The sequence below is a fragment of the Anticarsia gemmatalis genome, chromosome 25 (genome assembly GCF_050436995.1).
Source record: "Anticarsia gemmatalis isolate Benzon Research Colony breed Stoneville strain chromosome 25, ilAntGemm2 primary, whole genome shotgun sequence".
In the NCBI taxonomy this organism is placed as follows: Eukaryota; Metazoa; Arthropoda; class Insecta; order Lepidoptera; family Erebidae; genus Anticarsia; species Anticarsia gemmatalis.
Genome location: NC_134769.1, coordinates 7,949,208 through 7,964,595, shown reverse-complemented (window position 1 = coordinate 7,964,595; position 15,388 = coordinate 7,949,208). Strand labels below are relative to the sequence as shown.

General features: G+C 34.1%; 1 protein-coding gene across 19 annotated transcripts in view; it reads right to left on the bottom strand.

Moving 5' to 3' along the window:
- The window catches only part of Cadps (calcium-dependent secretion activator 1), a 70,711-nt gene that overhangs the window by 28,901 nt on the left and 26,422 nt on the right, over nucleotides 1-15,388 (bottom strand). For 12 of the 19 annotated variants that reach the window (XM_076131281.1, XM_076131284.1, XM_076131291.1 and 9 more), the window contains exons 2-8: nucleotides 10,516-10,595; nucleotides 10,106-10,192; nucleotides 8,329-8,422; nucleotides 6,402-6,519; nucleotides 5,656-5,823; nucleotides 4,440-4,624; nucleotides 3,567-3,652 (exon numbers count right to left, since the gene is read on the bottom strand). In XM_076131281.1, coding sequence (XP_075987396.1) covers nucleotides 3,567-3,652; nucleotides 4,440-4,624; nucleotides 5,656-5,823; nucleotides 6,402-6,519; nucleotides 8,329-8,422; nucleotides 10,106-10,192; nucleotides 10,516-10,585 — 808 coding nt within the window. In that variant the 5' untranslated portion in view covers nucleotides 10,586-10,595. The remainder of the gene's footprint in view (nucleotides 1-3,566; nucleotides 3,653-4,439; nucleotides 4,625-5,655; nucleotides 5,824-6,401; nucleotides 6,520-8,328; nucleotides 8,423-10,105; nucleotides 10,193-10,515; nucleotides 10,596-15,388) is intronic. The other 7 variants (XM_076131282.1, XM_076131301.1, XM_076131299.1 and 4 more) reach the window with 4 other exon arrangements.

The window sequence follows — 15,388 nt, the reverse complement described above, 5'->3', positions numbered from 1 at the left end:
TTTAAGAGTTGGTAAAAGATACAATTAATGACAACCAATTTGTAAGTGAGTTTTAAGAAGCTAGCCTACATTCCAGTTTAGGTTTCCTAGATTTTAACATCTCAAATTCGTGGTAGCCTCTATCCTGATATTATATTTATTTATATGATGATGTTTTAAATCATATTTGAATAGTAGCTATTAAGAAGCTCAGTATCTACCTGAGCTTATAACTCTTTTTATTTCTTATGATTCTAGATCAAAAAGTTGGAAAATATATTTTCAGTAAGTAGATCGCATTTTAACACTCCCTTTCTGTATAGTTTATACACCTACCTCTTAAAATATATGTACTTACATACCTACCCTAGAATTCTATTACAACTAACAAACTTAATTATTATAGTATTTCGTGACAGATTTATAAAAAAAAATGGATATGTATAATAATGTATTTTTAATCCTTCTTCAAAGTATAATCGGGAATACCTAAAAAAATATCATTTTACTCCAACATTTCAATAAAAAATTATAGTAGTTTTTGGGGAGTAATTAGGTATAATAATATTTCTCATAATAATAATAAATAAATGGATAAAATATATAAATCTGTTAGTGTAATGGGTAATAATGAACTAAAAGACAAAATGAAGGTAACTATAGGAAGACATGGTTAAATTAAACACTACCCATTAGCACACATATTGCATTCTTGTTACTCCGGTCAATTTAGACATTTGACCCACGACAAATTCAGGGGAAGCTGAAAATTCTTAAAATTGTTTAAATTATAATTATAAACATTGTCTTAAAAGTCCCAACCGATCCCATGTAAGGAAAAAATTTTAGCGGGGTAATAAGGTCCAAAAAATGAGTTTTTCGCGATTTTCTTGAAAACGGTAAGTTTTATCGCAAAATTACCCCTGACATAATTTGTAGATCAGGGAATTTCCTATAAAAAAGGTATCAATAATTTTTTCCCTAAAAGCCACCGCTTCTGAGATATAACGATGCAAAACCTCTGGAAAAGGATTATGTATTGAGAACCATTCCAAAAGTTTTCGTAAGTCTTTAGCATCTTTTTTTACTCGTGAATCACTTGCATCAACATGCTGCTCGGTCGTATCCATCCTAACATTAGCCAGATCTTCTAATTTTTCACAAACTGTATTCATTGCATGCATACTATAAACCCATTTACTTATGACACTCTGTTTTGTGCTTCTTCCTCGAGCAATACCTCCATCTGTCTTCATAGCTTTCATCATAGACTGCTCAATTACCATGTCCGTTGAAGTGCCACAGCTTAATTTGTCTGAACGTCTCACAGTGAAGAATCCTTCTGAATTTTTTTTATAGACTTCAGGATCTATGAAATTCTCTAATTGTAGCATATCCTGCAAGTATAGGTGTGCAGACTTAGCATACGGAAAATGTCCAGACGCGTGAAAGTAAGGAAGCATTTCTTTGACGCAGTTTAAATGAGCTTTCCAATCCCCCATACGGTTCAGCTCTTAAAAACTCTTTAAGAATTGAAACCATATAAAAATATTGAATCCAAAGTTTCGCTGTTGGTCCTCGTTCCTCATAATCCTTAAGTTTTTGATTCAGTTTATTAAGTAAAGCTCCAGATATTTCATCATTTTCAATATCATTGTATGAAAAAATTTTATCTACTATATTTTCGATATTAATTATTAAATCAGCATCCATGATGTCATCGATTTCAACTTCTTTTAATATTATAATTGCTAAAGCAAGTTGAAGTAGTGTATGAGTGTATTATGACGCTCGCAATTTTTTGCATCGTTATATCTCAGAAGCGGTGGCTTTTAGGGAAAAAATTATTGATACCTTTTTTATAGGAAATTCCCTGATCTACAAATTATGTCTGGGGTAATTTTGCGATAAAACTTACCGTTTTCAAGAAAATCGCGAAAAACTCATTTTTTGGACCTTATTACCCCGCTAAAATTTTTTCCTTACATGGGATCGGTTGGGACTTTTAAGACAATGTTTATAATTATAATTTAAACAATTTTAAGAATTTTCAGCTTCCCCTGAATTTGTCGTGGGTTTACTGATTTTTTGGTCTAATTTGACCGGACTATGTGTCTACGGAGCCGAATTTATATTGTTTAAATATAATTTTGACCTATATACATTGTATTACATACTCCCGGTTTCTGTGGGACATTTAGCGGTAGTTTACCCATTCAATAGCGTTTAAACTCTTGTAAAAAACGCTATTGAATAGATAAACTACCGCTAAATGTACTCAGAAACCGGGGGATAGTGATTTAAAAATATAATTAGACTAGAATTCAAGCAATGATTTGAACTGCTGACTCCACAATTTTATTGAATTTCGTTCCTTGCACTTTAAACGTTGATTACTTTATATCCGTAGTTCGTCTGCTATCAATAAGCAAGTAAGTTTGAAGGAAGCACTATCTTAAATGGTTTTGAAATATCTTGATTCGTAACAAAAGCCTATGAAGTCTGGTTAAAAAAAGGGACTAAATTCTAACCTCAATATTTCATGGCTTTAGTGATAGATTTTAATAAACATCTATACTAATGTCAGATATAAGTACACATAATAATATGTAAAATAATTTATCTACATTTTAAAGAAATTTATCGTTACCATAAAGATTTCACATACTAATTAACAAATTGGCAGGCTCCCGTAGACACAATTGCGTACAAACATCCAGCACACGGCATACTCAAGCACATCAATATCTGATGCGACATACAACGCTTCATGCCCGAGCTCTCCTCAACACACACGAAGTTAACGAAAGGAAATTTCTTCAAAAATAACTTAAGCAACTAAAAAAATATACATTTTATGAAACTAATAAAATTCGTTATCATTTGGGCAGTATACAATGGTTATTTTTCAGTAGATTGAAACGTAAAAGTAGAGAAAATATCGGATTGTTTAGTACGTATTTTTACAATAATATCGTTAATTTTGGGAAAATAATTTCAAGATAATTTTGAATTTTTTTTAGCAAACGAAATAGCCTAATATAACTTAAGTGACGATAATAGGTGCTCTTTCCTCCATTATTTTACGCGTGAAAGAGCGTGTGTATAGAAGCACTTAATATCTCCGGGTTGTAAAGTATTTAGTCCAGTAAACAGACCTATCTAACTTTACCATAAAAGCCTAATAAAGTCAGTAATAATCATATTATACTTAACTGTTTATCTTAACTCAAAACATAATTAATATACTACGATCCAAATTCCTCGAAAAGAATAACCTTACAAGTTAGGTAAAACAAATTATTGAAAAGAAGAAATTCGTTTTCGTCAACTTTTATTTTACTTTTGAGAACAGCGAACATAGAAATAACAGTATTTTTGATTATATTATACAAACCCTGTACAGGACATAAGTACCAGTTAACTTTCACACAAAAATTGCTTTTAAAGTCATTCTAATAAGGTCTATAATCCTTATTAATAATCTACTTTTCATCTATCGAAACACAAACATGCATTTCATTTAATCTGTTCGCTTTTCTCAAGAAACCACACTTTATTTTTATCTAATTGGTCTTTGACCTCACCTGTTCCTTTCATTATACAATCGAACTTGGCCAACCATGAAGACAACACTGTTTCTTTGCTTAATCCATCTATTTCAGGGAGAGACCTGTAAGAAATTATTTTAGAAATACCTGTAGTACCTAAAAATCTATAAACAATACACATTAATCAATAGCTTTCGTAGATAATTGTATAATAATAAATTTAACTCATTAATGTACCACTACTGGGCCAAGGTCTCCTCCCGTAATGAGGGAGGGGTTAGGCCTTGAGTCCACCATTCTGGCTAATTGCGGGTTGGGGACTTTGAGACCTTTAAGATCTTATATATCCGGAACTTAGAATTACATAATCATATATATTCATATCAGATCAGAATATTAAACCCTTCATGATTCTAGATCAGCTAATTTTAGCATCTCCATGCTTCAGAAAAACTTCAGTTTTTCATCACAGAATCGAAGCCTATTCTAGTGGCTTCAAGAACTATGACGTATTACCTACTAGTCCAGCAAAAATGTCCAAGAACTTTGCATTTATTGATATTGAACTCAATTTCAGCAGCGTTAAAGTTCAGAATAGAATGTTGAACGTAGACATATTATTAGACCATATTTTAAACTTGCATATTCTTCAATTCAGCAAAAGCTGCTTGAATTATTAACACCCTTCATCACTTACCTCCTTTTAGAAATAAAATTTAAAGTGTATATTAGTGTCTTGTTTAAAAACCTAAGACAATGAATCAGCCAGATGGACCACATCAAGATGCAAAAGTAGGGATTACGATGGAATACCGTGCAGTATAGGAAGGTCTTCCATGCAGAGGTCACTAACAGTTCAGGAGTCTCTCAATGATGATGATAGAAGTATTTCATCATCTAAATTCTAACATTCCAAACCTGACTCTCTTCTCGATGTTATTTCTGAACACCTCACGGAAGTCATGATGGGAACAGGCACCGGACTTCACCATTTGTTCAACTCGTTCAGACTTGAGGAAAACGTCGTGGTATGATTGTACTGCGTTTTGGAATGCTTCGTCTGCCAAGATTTGGGTTTCGCCTTTCAAGAAAGCCTGGTTAAACATAAGATGATATGTTAATTATGATGACAATATTAATGACGTCTGGAGCGTTGCCAGCCCCTATGGGAAGGAGGCGTAATTCTATGTATGTATCAATAAAAATAAAAAAATTGGTCTATTTCCAATCGTAATCAAGATTTTTTCACTGCTGGGCAGGGGTCTCCACCCGGTATGCAGGAGGGGTTTTAACCTTGAGTGACTATGCTATCCAAGAGGGGTCTGAGATCTAATACACAACAAATCAAATACAAATCAAAAAGTCTTTAATATTCTGTTGCTTAGTTCTTAAATCAATTTTTGTTGCAACTACCAACACTTCAAATTATAGGTATATTTAAATGTTATGTAATACTACTGCACTCAAGTTTAAGTAGTTGCCTCAAGACGGACGCCGATGTCAAAGAAAGTTAGACGTGACCTAGATACAGTCGATAGAAACTACCACCAAAACTTAAAGAATAAGCGAAGTTGGTTTGATTTAAAGTGTTTTGACACCCTTAGTTTATATTTAGAGATAAAAATAGTAACATCGGTTTCAAAATGTTTTATGGCAAGTTTCTTCATCAAAAGTAACAGTCATAGTATTCGAGTAAAGTAAAAATGATAGTTAAATTTGTTTCTTCACGAATTTATTGATAGTTTCATGAAGAAACAGATTTGCTTTTACCACACAAATGTAATTTAAAAGTCAATGATTTTCGTTGTTACTTTAGATATGTATGAAGCAACTGGCTGTAAGTCAAAAAGATTTAAAGTACGTTCCAGTTTCTCCTTAAACTGACCGTCGTAGCTGGATATTGGCTACCATTATTGCCGTTAAAGTCGTAAAGAAGATAGTAGAATCTTGTTTCATTGCTGGGCAAAGATCTCACTAAAAAGGGGAAGTATTGGGCTTTTTTTATTCAATTTTTGTTCACGGATCTCTAAGGATTGGGCTTTTGGACCACAGATTAGGCCTTGATATAGTATGGATACCTATAAGATGGATAAATATATAGAATCATAGTGTTTTTCAATCTTACCTGAAACCGTGCCTGAATAGTTTCAAGTTGATGAGGAGTGAGCTTCGTATGCCTCCGTGTCATGTCAGTCGGCTGTTTAGCGTTGAAAGGATGAGCGGTACACCGAGATACGAACACATATAACTGAAGCCGTCGTTTTTTATCCTCTTCTAGCTTTTCCATCTTTTCCTATGTTAGAAAGAGAGGAAAGTTAGGTTATTGAACTTCTAGTATTGGCATAAACTGTTCCGTGTAGCACGCTATCGCCTTTCCATTACTATTAATAGGCTATCGAATGGGTTCTGACGATTGTAAATATTTAAACTGTATACCTATTTTCAATTTAACGTTAAGTACTGAATTTATAAGTGTTAACGGAAACGTTTAGTTTCAAATGAAACGTTCATGTCGGTACAATATTCACATACATTGTTAAGGTTCTCTAGTCGCTGCTCTAGTCGCGACATGCCACGGTTTTTACATTTCATACACTTGCTTTAACAAAGGCAATTATATAAGCATAGCAAGTCATATGTGCTAAGGCAGCAATAAAAGTCTGCAACTACGGGGGTTTTTAATTGCTACTATTGCGAGTAACTTGCATTATCCCAGGGCTGGGCAAAAACATCTCTAATCACCATTATTCTGTAACTATTACCCTTAAATACTATACAGAAAAATCTTTTCTCTCTTCTAGCCCTATCTAGGAAACCCGCCATAATTCTGAAGCGACGCTTAAAAATTAACTGCAATCTTTATTTAGGTACCTGAGGGTCCTGATCCTTGTCAGAGTGGCTGGCTCCGGAGGGGCTCGGCGATGGAGCCGGCGCCTCCCCGGAGCTCGCACTGCCCGTCGACGTCCTGCGCAAGAACGATCTACACGATCTATAGAATTAAGTCGTCAATGTAAGTGATATGAGTCTTTACACACTGTTCCTTTATATACCCCTTAAAACATCCAAAATATTTGTCAGTCCTGCTTTTGTGGATAAATTGATTTAAATGTTAGTTAAACAGTGTATTTAGACTAATGGTTATGCTTGATATACTACATACTACCTTTATCCCAACTTGATAAAAGTTCTAAGCAAAGTCTAGCGTATACAGTTTTTAATTTTGAGCTTTTATTTGTGCTTCTAATGAAATACGACTAAATCCTGTAAGGTTTACCGAAACAGTTACCGGTAACATTTAGTTACAGTTTTTGTTTAATTAAATGTCACAAAATCGGAATTCCACGTGTTCCGTTAAAAACTATTTAATTTCTATTCAGTTCGGTTAAAAGTATTTCCCACAAATATGAAAAGTCATTGGGTACATATTTGTCTTTTAGTGCAAAATGGAGGGCAAATACTAATTTTTATTTACAAAAACGCCCTCTTATTCACCTCATTCTTTCTATATGTTCTATGTTTGAGTTTCAAATAAAAGCTCAAAATATCTATTATATTTTAAATTAAAGTCTTCACATCGGACGTATTTCGGTTCCTAATACACCTATCTCTATTTTCAGGCTATAAATACTTGAAGGCTGTTGCCATGGAAACATAGAAAAAGCTAGCTAAATATACGTCTGATGTGAAAACGTCTGGGTATTTTGTTAAGCAGCTATATTCAACATAAGGCACTTGAAATATTTTTCGTTGTCAGTTCTTGGCATAGAAAGCAAATAATTGTTTATTACCTTACATTTCATGCAAATATAGGTAGAATTTAGACTTAAATTTGTGAAAAGCATTTTTGACGTTTATAATAATTTACATATTACATACAAAGCATCACGCCTGTTAAACGCGCAGGTGTAGGCAGAGGTGTATAAAATACATCCACAATTCGTTAAATACAGTGTCATACCCATGTAATAAAGGTCTTGTCTTTTGCCAATGTTTAATGTAACTCTATGAGTAAGTTACAATTTTAAGATAATTTTCTTCTCGATTTTGTTTTCCTTCAGTTTTTAACACCTTCAAATCTTTGTGCTCATTTAAAAATGGTAAAATGTTGAATATAGCTATTCTCAAGCTTACTAACAAAGTATTTCTATTGATTTTCTATATTAAGCTTAAATCTAAAGGGTTAAGGTACAGGAAGGGAAGGTTTACTACTTCTAAAGTAGCATCTAAGGTCTACGATGTTTTGTGAATGGAAATGGTTGTGAGACAACATTGATCTTTACATCTGGTTTGGTTAACGCTTAGGGCGCGCGCGGTTAGTGAGCAATGCTTATTACTTTAAGCCCCAGTTTAACAACTTCTGATTAAATACCGGATAAGTTATCAGGAGAAATTTTGACAGTGGTTTTCATACGTTTGTTGCTTAATCTATCAGATAGCTTACTATCTTATTAAGTGACAACAAACGTTTATTATAAACTTCTATCAAGAAAAATAAATTTTGCTACTACCTTTCTTTTATAAGATCAAACCTGGTATGGTAGGTAGGTTTACAAATTACACGAAATATATTTTGTCATTTGTAATGGCTCATGTACTTTTCTACAGACATTAATAAGCCCATATAGCAACGAGAATTCTAGACGGATATAATCTTCCCCTCGAAGACGTTATAATCACCAGTAATATACGTTACTTTTTACAATTTAATTTGATAAACTCTACATTTCACTTACGCTCACAATCCGCGCGGCCCGTAAGCGATACCATAGACCAGTCTGTGATAGTTATATATACTTACGCATGAGGAGGCGGTGCTAAGGCTGCGGCTTCACGCTGTCTCGTCGCCGGGTGTAGCGGCGCGGCTAGAGGTGCTGTGGTTAATGGACTTGCACCTGATAGAAATGGTTCAGGATCATACATAGGTTATAATTATAATTTAGACTTATATACGGTGGGTGGTCGGAGAACAAAGATCGCCATTTGCTGCGGGGCCTACAAACTTAATTTACTTCGTCGTATTCATACATCTTGTCAAACATGAAAGTATTTTATTTTCATAATTTGAACTTTAATGGCTTGGCTCACATAGCTTGTAAAGTTAAAAGATCTACTTAAGAAAGATAAAGTATAAAATTACAAGTAAATATGCGATTACGCATTAATTTGACTGTTCAGTATAAATAACGCCATCAGTGGTGGCCATCTGACTTAAGTTTTTGTAGATCATAACAATCCTTATGTAGTATTCTTTATCTATACTTATAATAAATCTGTAGAGAGGTCAATTCTGTACATTGAATATATTTAAAAAAAAACCAATGGGGGATGTTTATTAACGGATACTGATACCGAATCTGCAATTTATAATTTTCTTTTCTGTCTGTCTGTCTGTCTGTCTGTCTGTCTGTCCTCCGTCAGTATGTGTCGCTATCACGTAAAAACTACCGGATAGAATGCACTGAAATTTGGTATATGCATAGAATAAGTAGTGGAGCAATTTCTAGGATACTTTTTATAGCATAAAATTTCAAAGATTTTTAGAAAATTGAAAAAAATACGTAGAAATCGTTTGAACCTGCGTTTCTCTATAGAGACCATAGATGGCGTGAAATGGATTGCATTTCACAACATTCGCATAGTTAACGCGGCGCCTGCCGTTTCGATACCTGTTGTTCGCACCAACCAATAGATGGCGTTATAAACCGCAACAAAGCATGTTTTTTCTAATTAATTTATTTTGATGGCTTTATTGTAAAAAAATACCTTTGAAACATGCTATACATTTATAAGATTTTTAAACATAATTATGTTGTATGATATATTACACAAAAATGTTGGTTTACGTGGGTCCGGTGCGATCGGGATATCCTAGATGGCAAACCGAGTAATTTCGTTTGTTGTCGTTGTTCGCCGCAACTGACAGATGGCGTTGTTGTTCGAATCACATAATATTTAATAACCAAATTAATTGGTTGCAGTAAGGAAATAAATTGGATAGCTATGAAACAGACTATGTGGTAAGTTTTAAAAAATAAACAACGGATGATATAAGTATAAAAAATAATTACGGGTTACGCGGTTTCGGACGTATCATCGCAAGTATACATTATTACGCGTCTGAAGAGCTCCGGCGCAGATAGGACCTATAATAATATTCTGAATCCAGACGGGTAAGCAATGGTCAGTCTATTATAAGGTATTATATTTTACACTGTAAACTGCTACGGATACAGACGAGAGCGGAAAAGAAGGTAACCACAGGAAATCAGGCCTGCCTGAGCCTGTGTCACATTGTGTGCCTTTCGGGTCCCTTTCGTAAATAACCATTAGATGACAAAAGAGTTGTTAACATTTTTATGTGTAGGTGTATCGAGTGCTTCGCAATTCGCGTGCTCAAACGAATAAGCAACAGTACGAAATTCACGCGAGCGGAGCCGCACGGGTCAGCTAGTTAGATACTAATTACATTGTGATCACCACTCAGAGCTTTTATCCACCTAGGCTCCACCCATTTACGTCTGTCATCACTATGTTACAAAACAAGCTAAATATAAAAATATGTGTTTTGAGGTTACCTGGTAAGCCAGCTGTGGACCCTCGTGGTAGTTCAGGCTTCCCCCTCACTGATGGTCGGCCCCCAGCCAAGGAGCCGGGCGGGACAACTGTTAAAAGTTAACGGTTATTTAAACTTGCCAACAAACTTTTGTTACAGAGGGGTTAGATATCAAGAAGTTTTGTTAAAGAAATATGCATTAGTGTGTAAATGCTTCTCTAAATTGTAAAAAACTGTAAAGAGTACTTTAAAATCGTTTATTGAGAATAGAACGAACTCGAAGACAAAGATACATAATATTATACTTGAAGACAAAATATGAACTTTTTATTTATTTCATTTTTAAGAGTATCGCGGATTTTTTACTGAAATTCGGTATGGCTACGCTTATACTTTGTAACGCATATATATAATTATTTTCAGTTAACGTACCTGGTAATTTGGATGGTTGCTTCTTGTGTTCATCATCACTGTCTTCTTCGGATGAGCTTGGATCAATCATGTTGCTGTTTCTACGACAAAGAAAAGTAACCATTAATACTTCTAACAAATACTTAAAACGGCTCCGAGTGGGAATCAAACCGTCGACCTAAAGGACATCCCGAAGCAATGTCTTAACCACTGCGCCACAGAGGCCGGCAAATGATATATAATAGTCAATATGAAAACCTCTTAAATAGCTATATCTATACATATAGCTATATAGCTATAATAATAATAGTTGTATACGACTGACAAAGCGTCATAAAAACACAAACACATGTTCAACCAAAATAGCATAACTAACAATATAATCGCGAATTGCAAAGCAAAACTTGGCGTAAACGTTAATCCTAAACAAACATTTGATGTTACAACAATAAGTTTTATAGTTCTACCCTTCCGCAGATTAGGGGCATGGCTAATACATAAATCACGAGGTGCTCCTGTGAGGGTAGACAGAGACTAGTTAAATAAGGGTTTTTGTTACTTAACTGACTATTTTTGTTTAATTATATTCTTAAAGTTAAGCCCTTGTAGCATTTTGTTGAAGATAGCGAAGCGAAGTCATGACACTTCCTAATACCCCAAATTATCAGCAAATTTGTATATTTTATTTATTCGTGTAGTATGTTAAAATATCGACCGACGACAAATTGGGAACACCAACTGTAAGTAAGATTAAAAACTCTCGCTTCAGTATAAGACAGGTTCTTTTCAAACCGACAACGAAACAATCTCAACCATGGCTCGGCATAGACGTAGTATGACTTTTACTCATTCTCTTCCCTTCTCTATCTTACATGGTGGTGAAGGTACTATTCCTAATATTTTTTCCACCGTTGCCATAAACCTAATAACACTTATATTTCAGAAAATAAAACGTAATCGTAATCTTTAATTTTCCATCACGTTAAAACCCATTTGCTTTACAAATACATACAAGAAAAAGTCAGACGTTTATAAAACTCATATAACCAATACCATCGAAAGAACAACATGATCCCTCCATACCATTACAGATTCCAGCAGAACTCATAAAACTGGATTGCATACGAAACACATCAATTTATAATACGTAAAGTGTATGAGATGTAAAATTTCCCTCCACGGAGGGCAGAGGCTCATGTTTTATTCAGATGAGTGCACGCCAAAACGCCATTATGTCCCGAACTGAATAAGTTTCATGTGTGTTGTAGTTTCTGAACTCGATTACGTCTGTTTCCTAATATAAAACGTATTATATTTGATAATTTAGGACTCTAGGTTATAGCAACTTTGCTAAATGGATCTTAAACGGGTAGCCGACCACGACCGATGCGACTTGATCGAAACGTGGGTAAACAAATGGGGTATAGTAACCTTTAAAAAATTCAATTTACTATTGCAAGCCGCGATGGTTTAAAATTGTAACCTAACTTATTTTCTATGCTACGTTTTGTAGTTTTTTTACTTTCGCTTTTAGACCAGTGATACTACAGAGTCTTTTTTAACTGATTTAAAAAAGGGGGGTTCTAAATTCTACTGTTTTTTATTATTATTTAAAGTATCTAGCTTATCTTACACACTAATATGAGCCAGGATTAATGAGGATGTATTTATGTTTGTTACTCCCTCACGTAAAATCTACTGAAGGGATTTTAATAAAATTTCGTACACAGATAGTTTCTAAACAACATTAACAACTTGTTCGCTTTGTATCCCGGAAATTCTTTCCACGTGCACCAAATCAAAGTTTATATGATTTATAAAAATAGAAAAGCTAAACAAAAATCTTGTCAATAAAATATAATCTCGGTATTACCAACACAAATGACAGATTTCCCAATAACGCTTCTATTTTGAGTAATCGCTTATTGAATATGATTGATTTTTCCTGCTAAACCCCTGATTAGTTTATGTCTATTTATGGATAAAGCACATTTCCAGTGATATTCTTTATGGGGTGTAATTTGGGGGAAGTATGTCGTTATTAGTGATAATTGGCGTTTGTATATTTCAATATATGTAGGTATATGTCCTATTATGACATGAAAATATATGTGAAATACAATGTAGTAGCTGAAATTTTTGTTCAGTTCAGCTATTATTTCTGGACCTACGAACAAAAATAAATAAGTAAAAAATAACTTTTCAAATGTGAAAACTTGTAATTAGTCTTATTTTTTGCTATAAAGGTTTTTTGTTTACAGCAGTAAGTTTTCTGTAAAAATAAAGTAAATTAAAAACAAAAATCACCAGGATGATAGAAGCTAATACATAAAAACTATTACTTTCCAAAATCGTCAGAATATCGTTTTAAATGGTTATCGTACACAAAATATTTATTTTTCGAATACCTACGACTTTCTTCAGAAACAGTTATCCTTTTAAAAAGATTTTATCCAAACATAAAAATATAGAAGTTATTTTACAAGTTACATAAAGGTCAATAACCTCCATAGTTTTATTTTTCTTTTAGAAAACTGATCGAAACTCTATCCGTTAAATGGAGATTGGTTCTCCATATCAGATTTCGTCGCCGGCAAACGATGACTGTGCAAATCCGTTATATAAGTAACTAGGTATAGTAGGTATCTATACTATCTATACTAATATTATAAAGCTGAAGAATTTGTTTGTTTGTTTGTTTGTTTGAACGCGCTAATCTCAAGAACTACTGGTCCGATTTGATATTTTAGTGTTAGATAGCCCACTTATCGAGGAAGGCTATAGGCTATATATCATCACGCTACGACCAATAGGAGCTGTGTACGAGTAAAAAATGTTACAAAAACGGGGGAAATACGCATTCTTTCTTATGTTGCAAGCGAAGTTGCGCAGGTCAGCTAGTACTAGATAATGTAAGAATAGCTTGAACGATCAAGTTAATGAGAAAGGTGTGGAAAGTGGAGCAAAAATAGTTGAAAGTAGGATTTAGATGTTGATGAAAATAGCAGATTGCTTTCTATCTTTTTCATATGTTTAATTTTGGATCTAACATTATCTGCACGCTAAATTCCGTAAACAAACTTTTGAGTGAAAAAGATATTTAAAACATCCCTACAAACAAACTTTCTACGAGTATAATATCGTAAGAAAAAAGAAAATGTATCTTCTGAAATTAACTGTGATACTCGACATTACAGATTGTACAGAATTGCGCTACTGCACCTGGATTCTCTACTACTATCGACTACCGACAACCGGCTAGCTATCGAAATTTTGACATTTAGAATGTACTGCCAAAATGTTTCTTACGACACCCGTCAGAGGCGCTGATTAGATTTTCATACAAAATTTCTCGATGACAGGTCGGTTGTCGGTAGTCGATAGTTGTAGAGAATCGAGCTACTGAATCTACTAATACAAACGAAACTTTACATCCAAAAGACCAATTAAAATTGCTCCAAATTAAACAGTACTTTGACAAAGTATCTCGTTCAAAACTTATACAATTTGCAGTTCAAAATCTTTCCCATCATTAACAAAATATAGATATTTCAGAAATTGAATATTGGAAAAGGAAACGATGTTTATCTTCAATACAGTCACCTCCTTCTATCGTATGGTTAGTGGTCAACCTAGTGTCAAAGTTGTTCAAGCCGCCCGAAGGCCTTTGACGTGGCTTAACGACTGTTATCCTAATTTACAACAACCGAGACCGACTTTTTACGTGCCCTCCAAAGCACGGAGACGCCCAGTTCTAATACCACTATACGGTCACCCATCCATTGAATGACAGCGCGAAGGTTTACTTAACCCACAGATCGTATACCGACTAGTGAGCGCGACTGGCCTGCGCCTCAATACAGTCACCAATTGTTTGTGAAATTGATTCGACGGCTTTCGTCCCTTATTTGGTCCCTTCTTGCGCATTACTACGTCCAATATTATTGTGAAATATTGACCCCAATAGCCATGGAACTTAATAAACGGAGATTAGCATTTGCCCCCATTTGAATTTATATATTAATACGTGAAGGGAATCTATGTACCCCGTTTTATGTGCATTGCGCGCTTGGAGAAGCCTAAATTTTGGTAGATTCTTATAAAAGTTCATGTAAAAATTGAGCGCAAATAGATGTTACTATCCACGGTCAGACACTATAAAAACCTAAAACCGATTTGTAGTATAGTAAATTTAATCAACCTATATAATTTCGTTTAGTCGATAAGTAATATCTTTACATTTACAAACATTGTTAAATTATTTTAAAGATTAAATTGAGATAGGACACGCGAAAAGTATTAAAAATAATTCAATAATAAGACCAGTTGCTAACGGATTGAACTATATTATGATTTTAATAGATGAGAAACCTATAGGCACTACTATAATAATTAAAGAGCCAAAACTTTGGGAATGTATGTAATGTTGAAGAGAAGAATGTAATTCAGAACCATAGTTGGAAAACCTTCCCCATTTTTCATACTATGTTAGACCCGAATAATGTTTCAAGTATGGTCGTAAGACTGAAATAAACGATATTTATTTCAGTTATTTTATTTATATACTTAATAGGGGGCGAGCCTGTTTAGTCCTTCGGGTACGTTAGCAAACTCTAGGACTGTCTAGAGAAAAGTGCAACGAACATTTGTTGTACCCCTCTATATGTAGCACTTTACTCGAGGACGGAATCGAACCCTGGACTTCGTGACCATAACCGCTAAAACCGCAGAGGCAATAAAAGCACGTAATCAATAAATAATTCACAAGTAATTAGATAATTAAGTATTCTTTATATTAAATTATGTATGGAAAACAAGGATAAATTTATTAGCAGACTACCCTCATCAATGGAATTAATGCCGACGTTTCAAGTCTTCCTCATTGTTGAACATC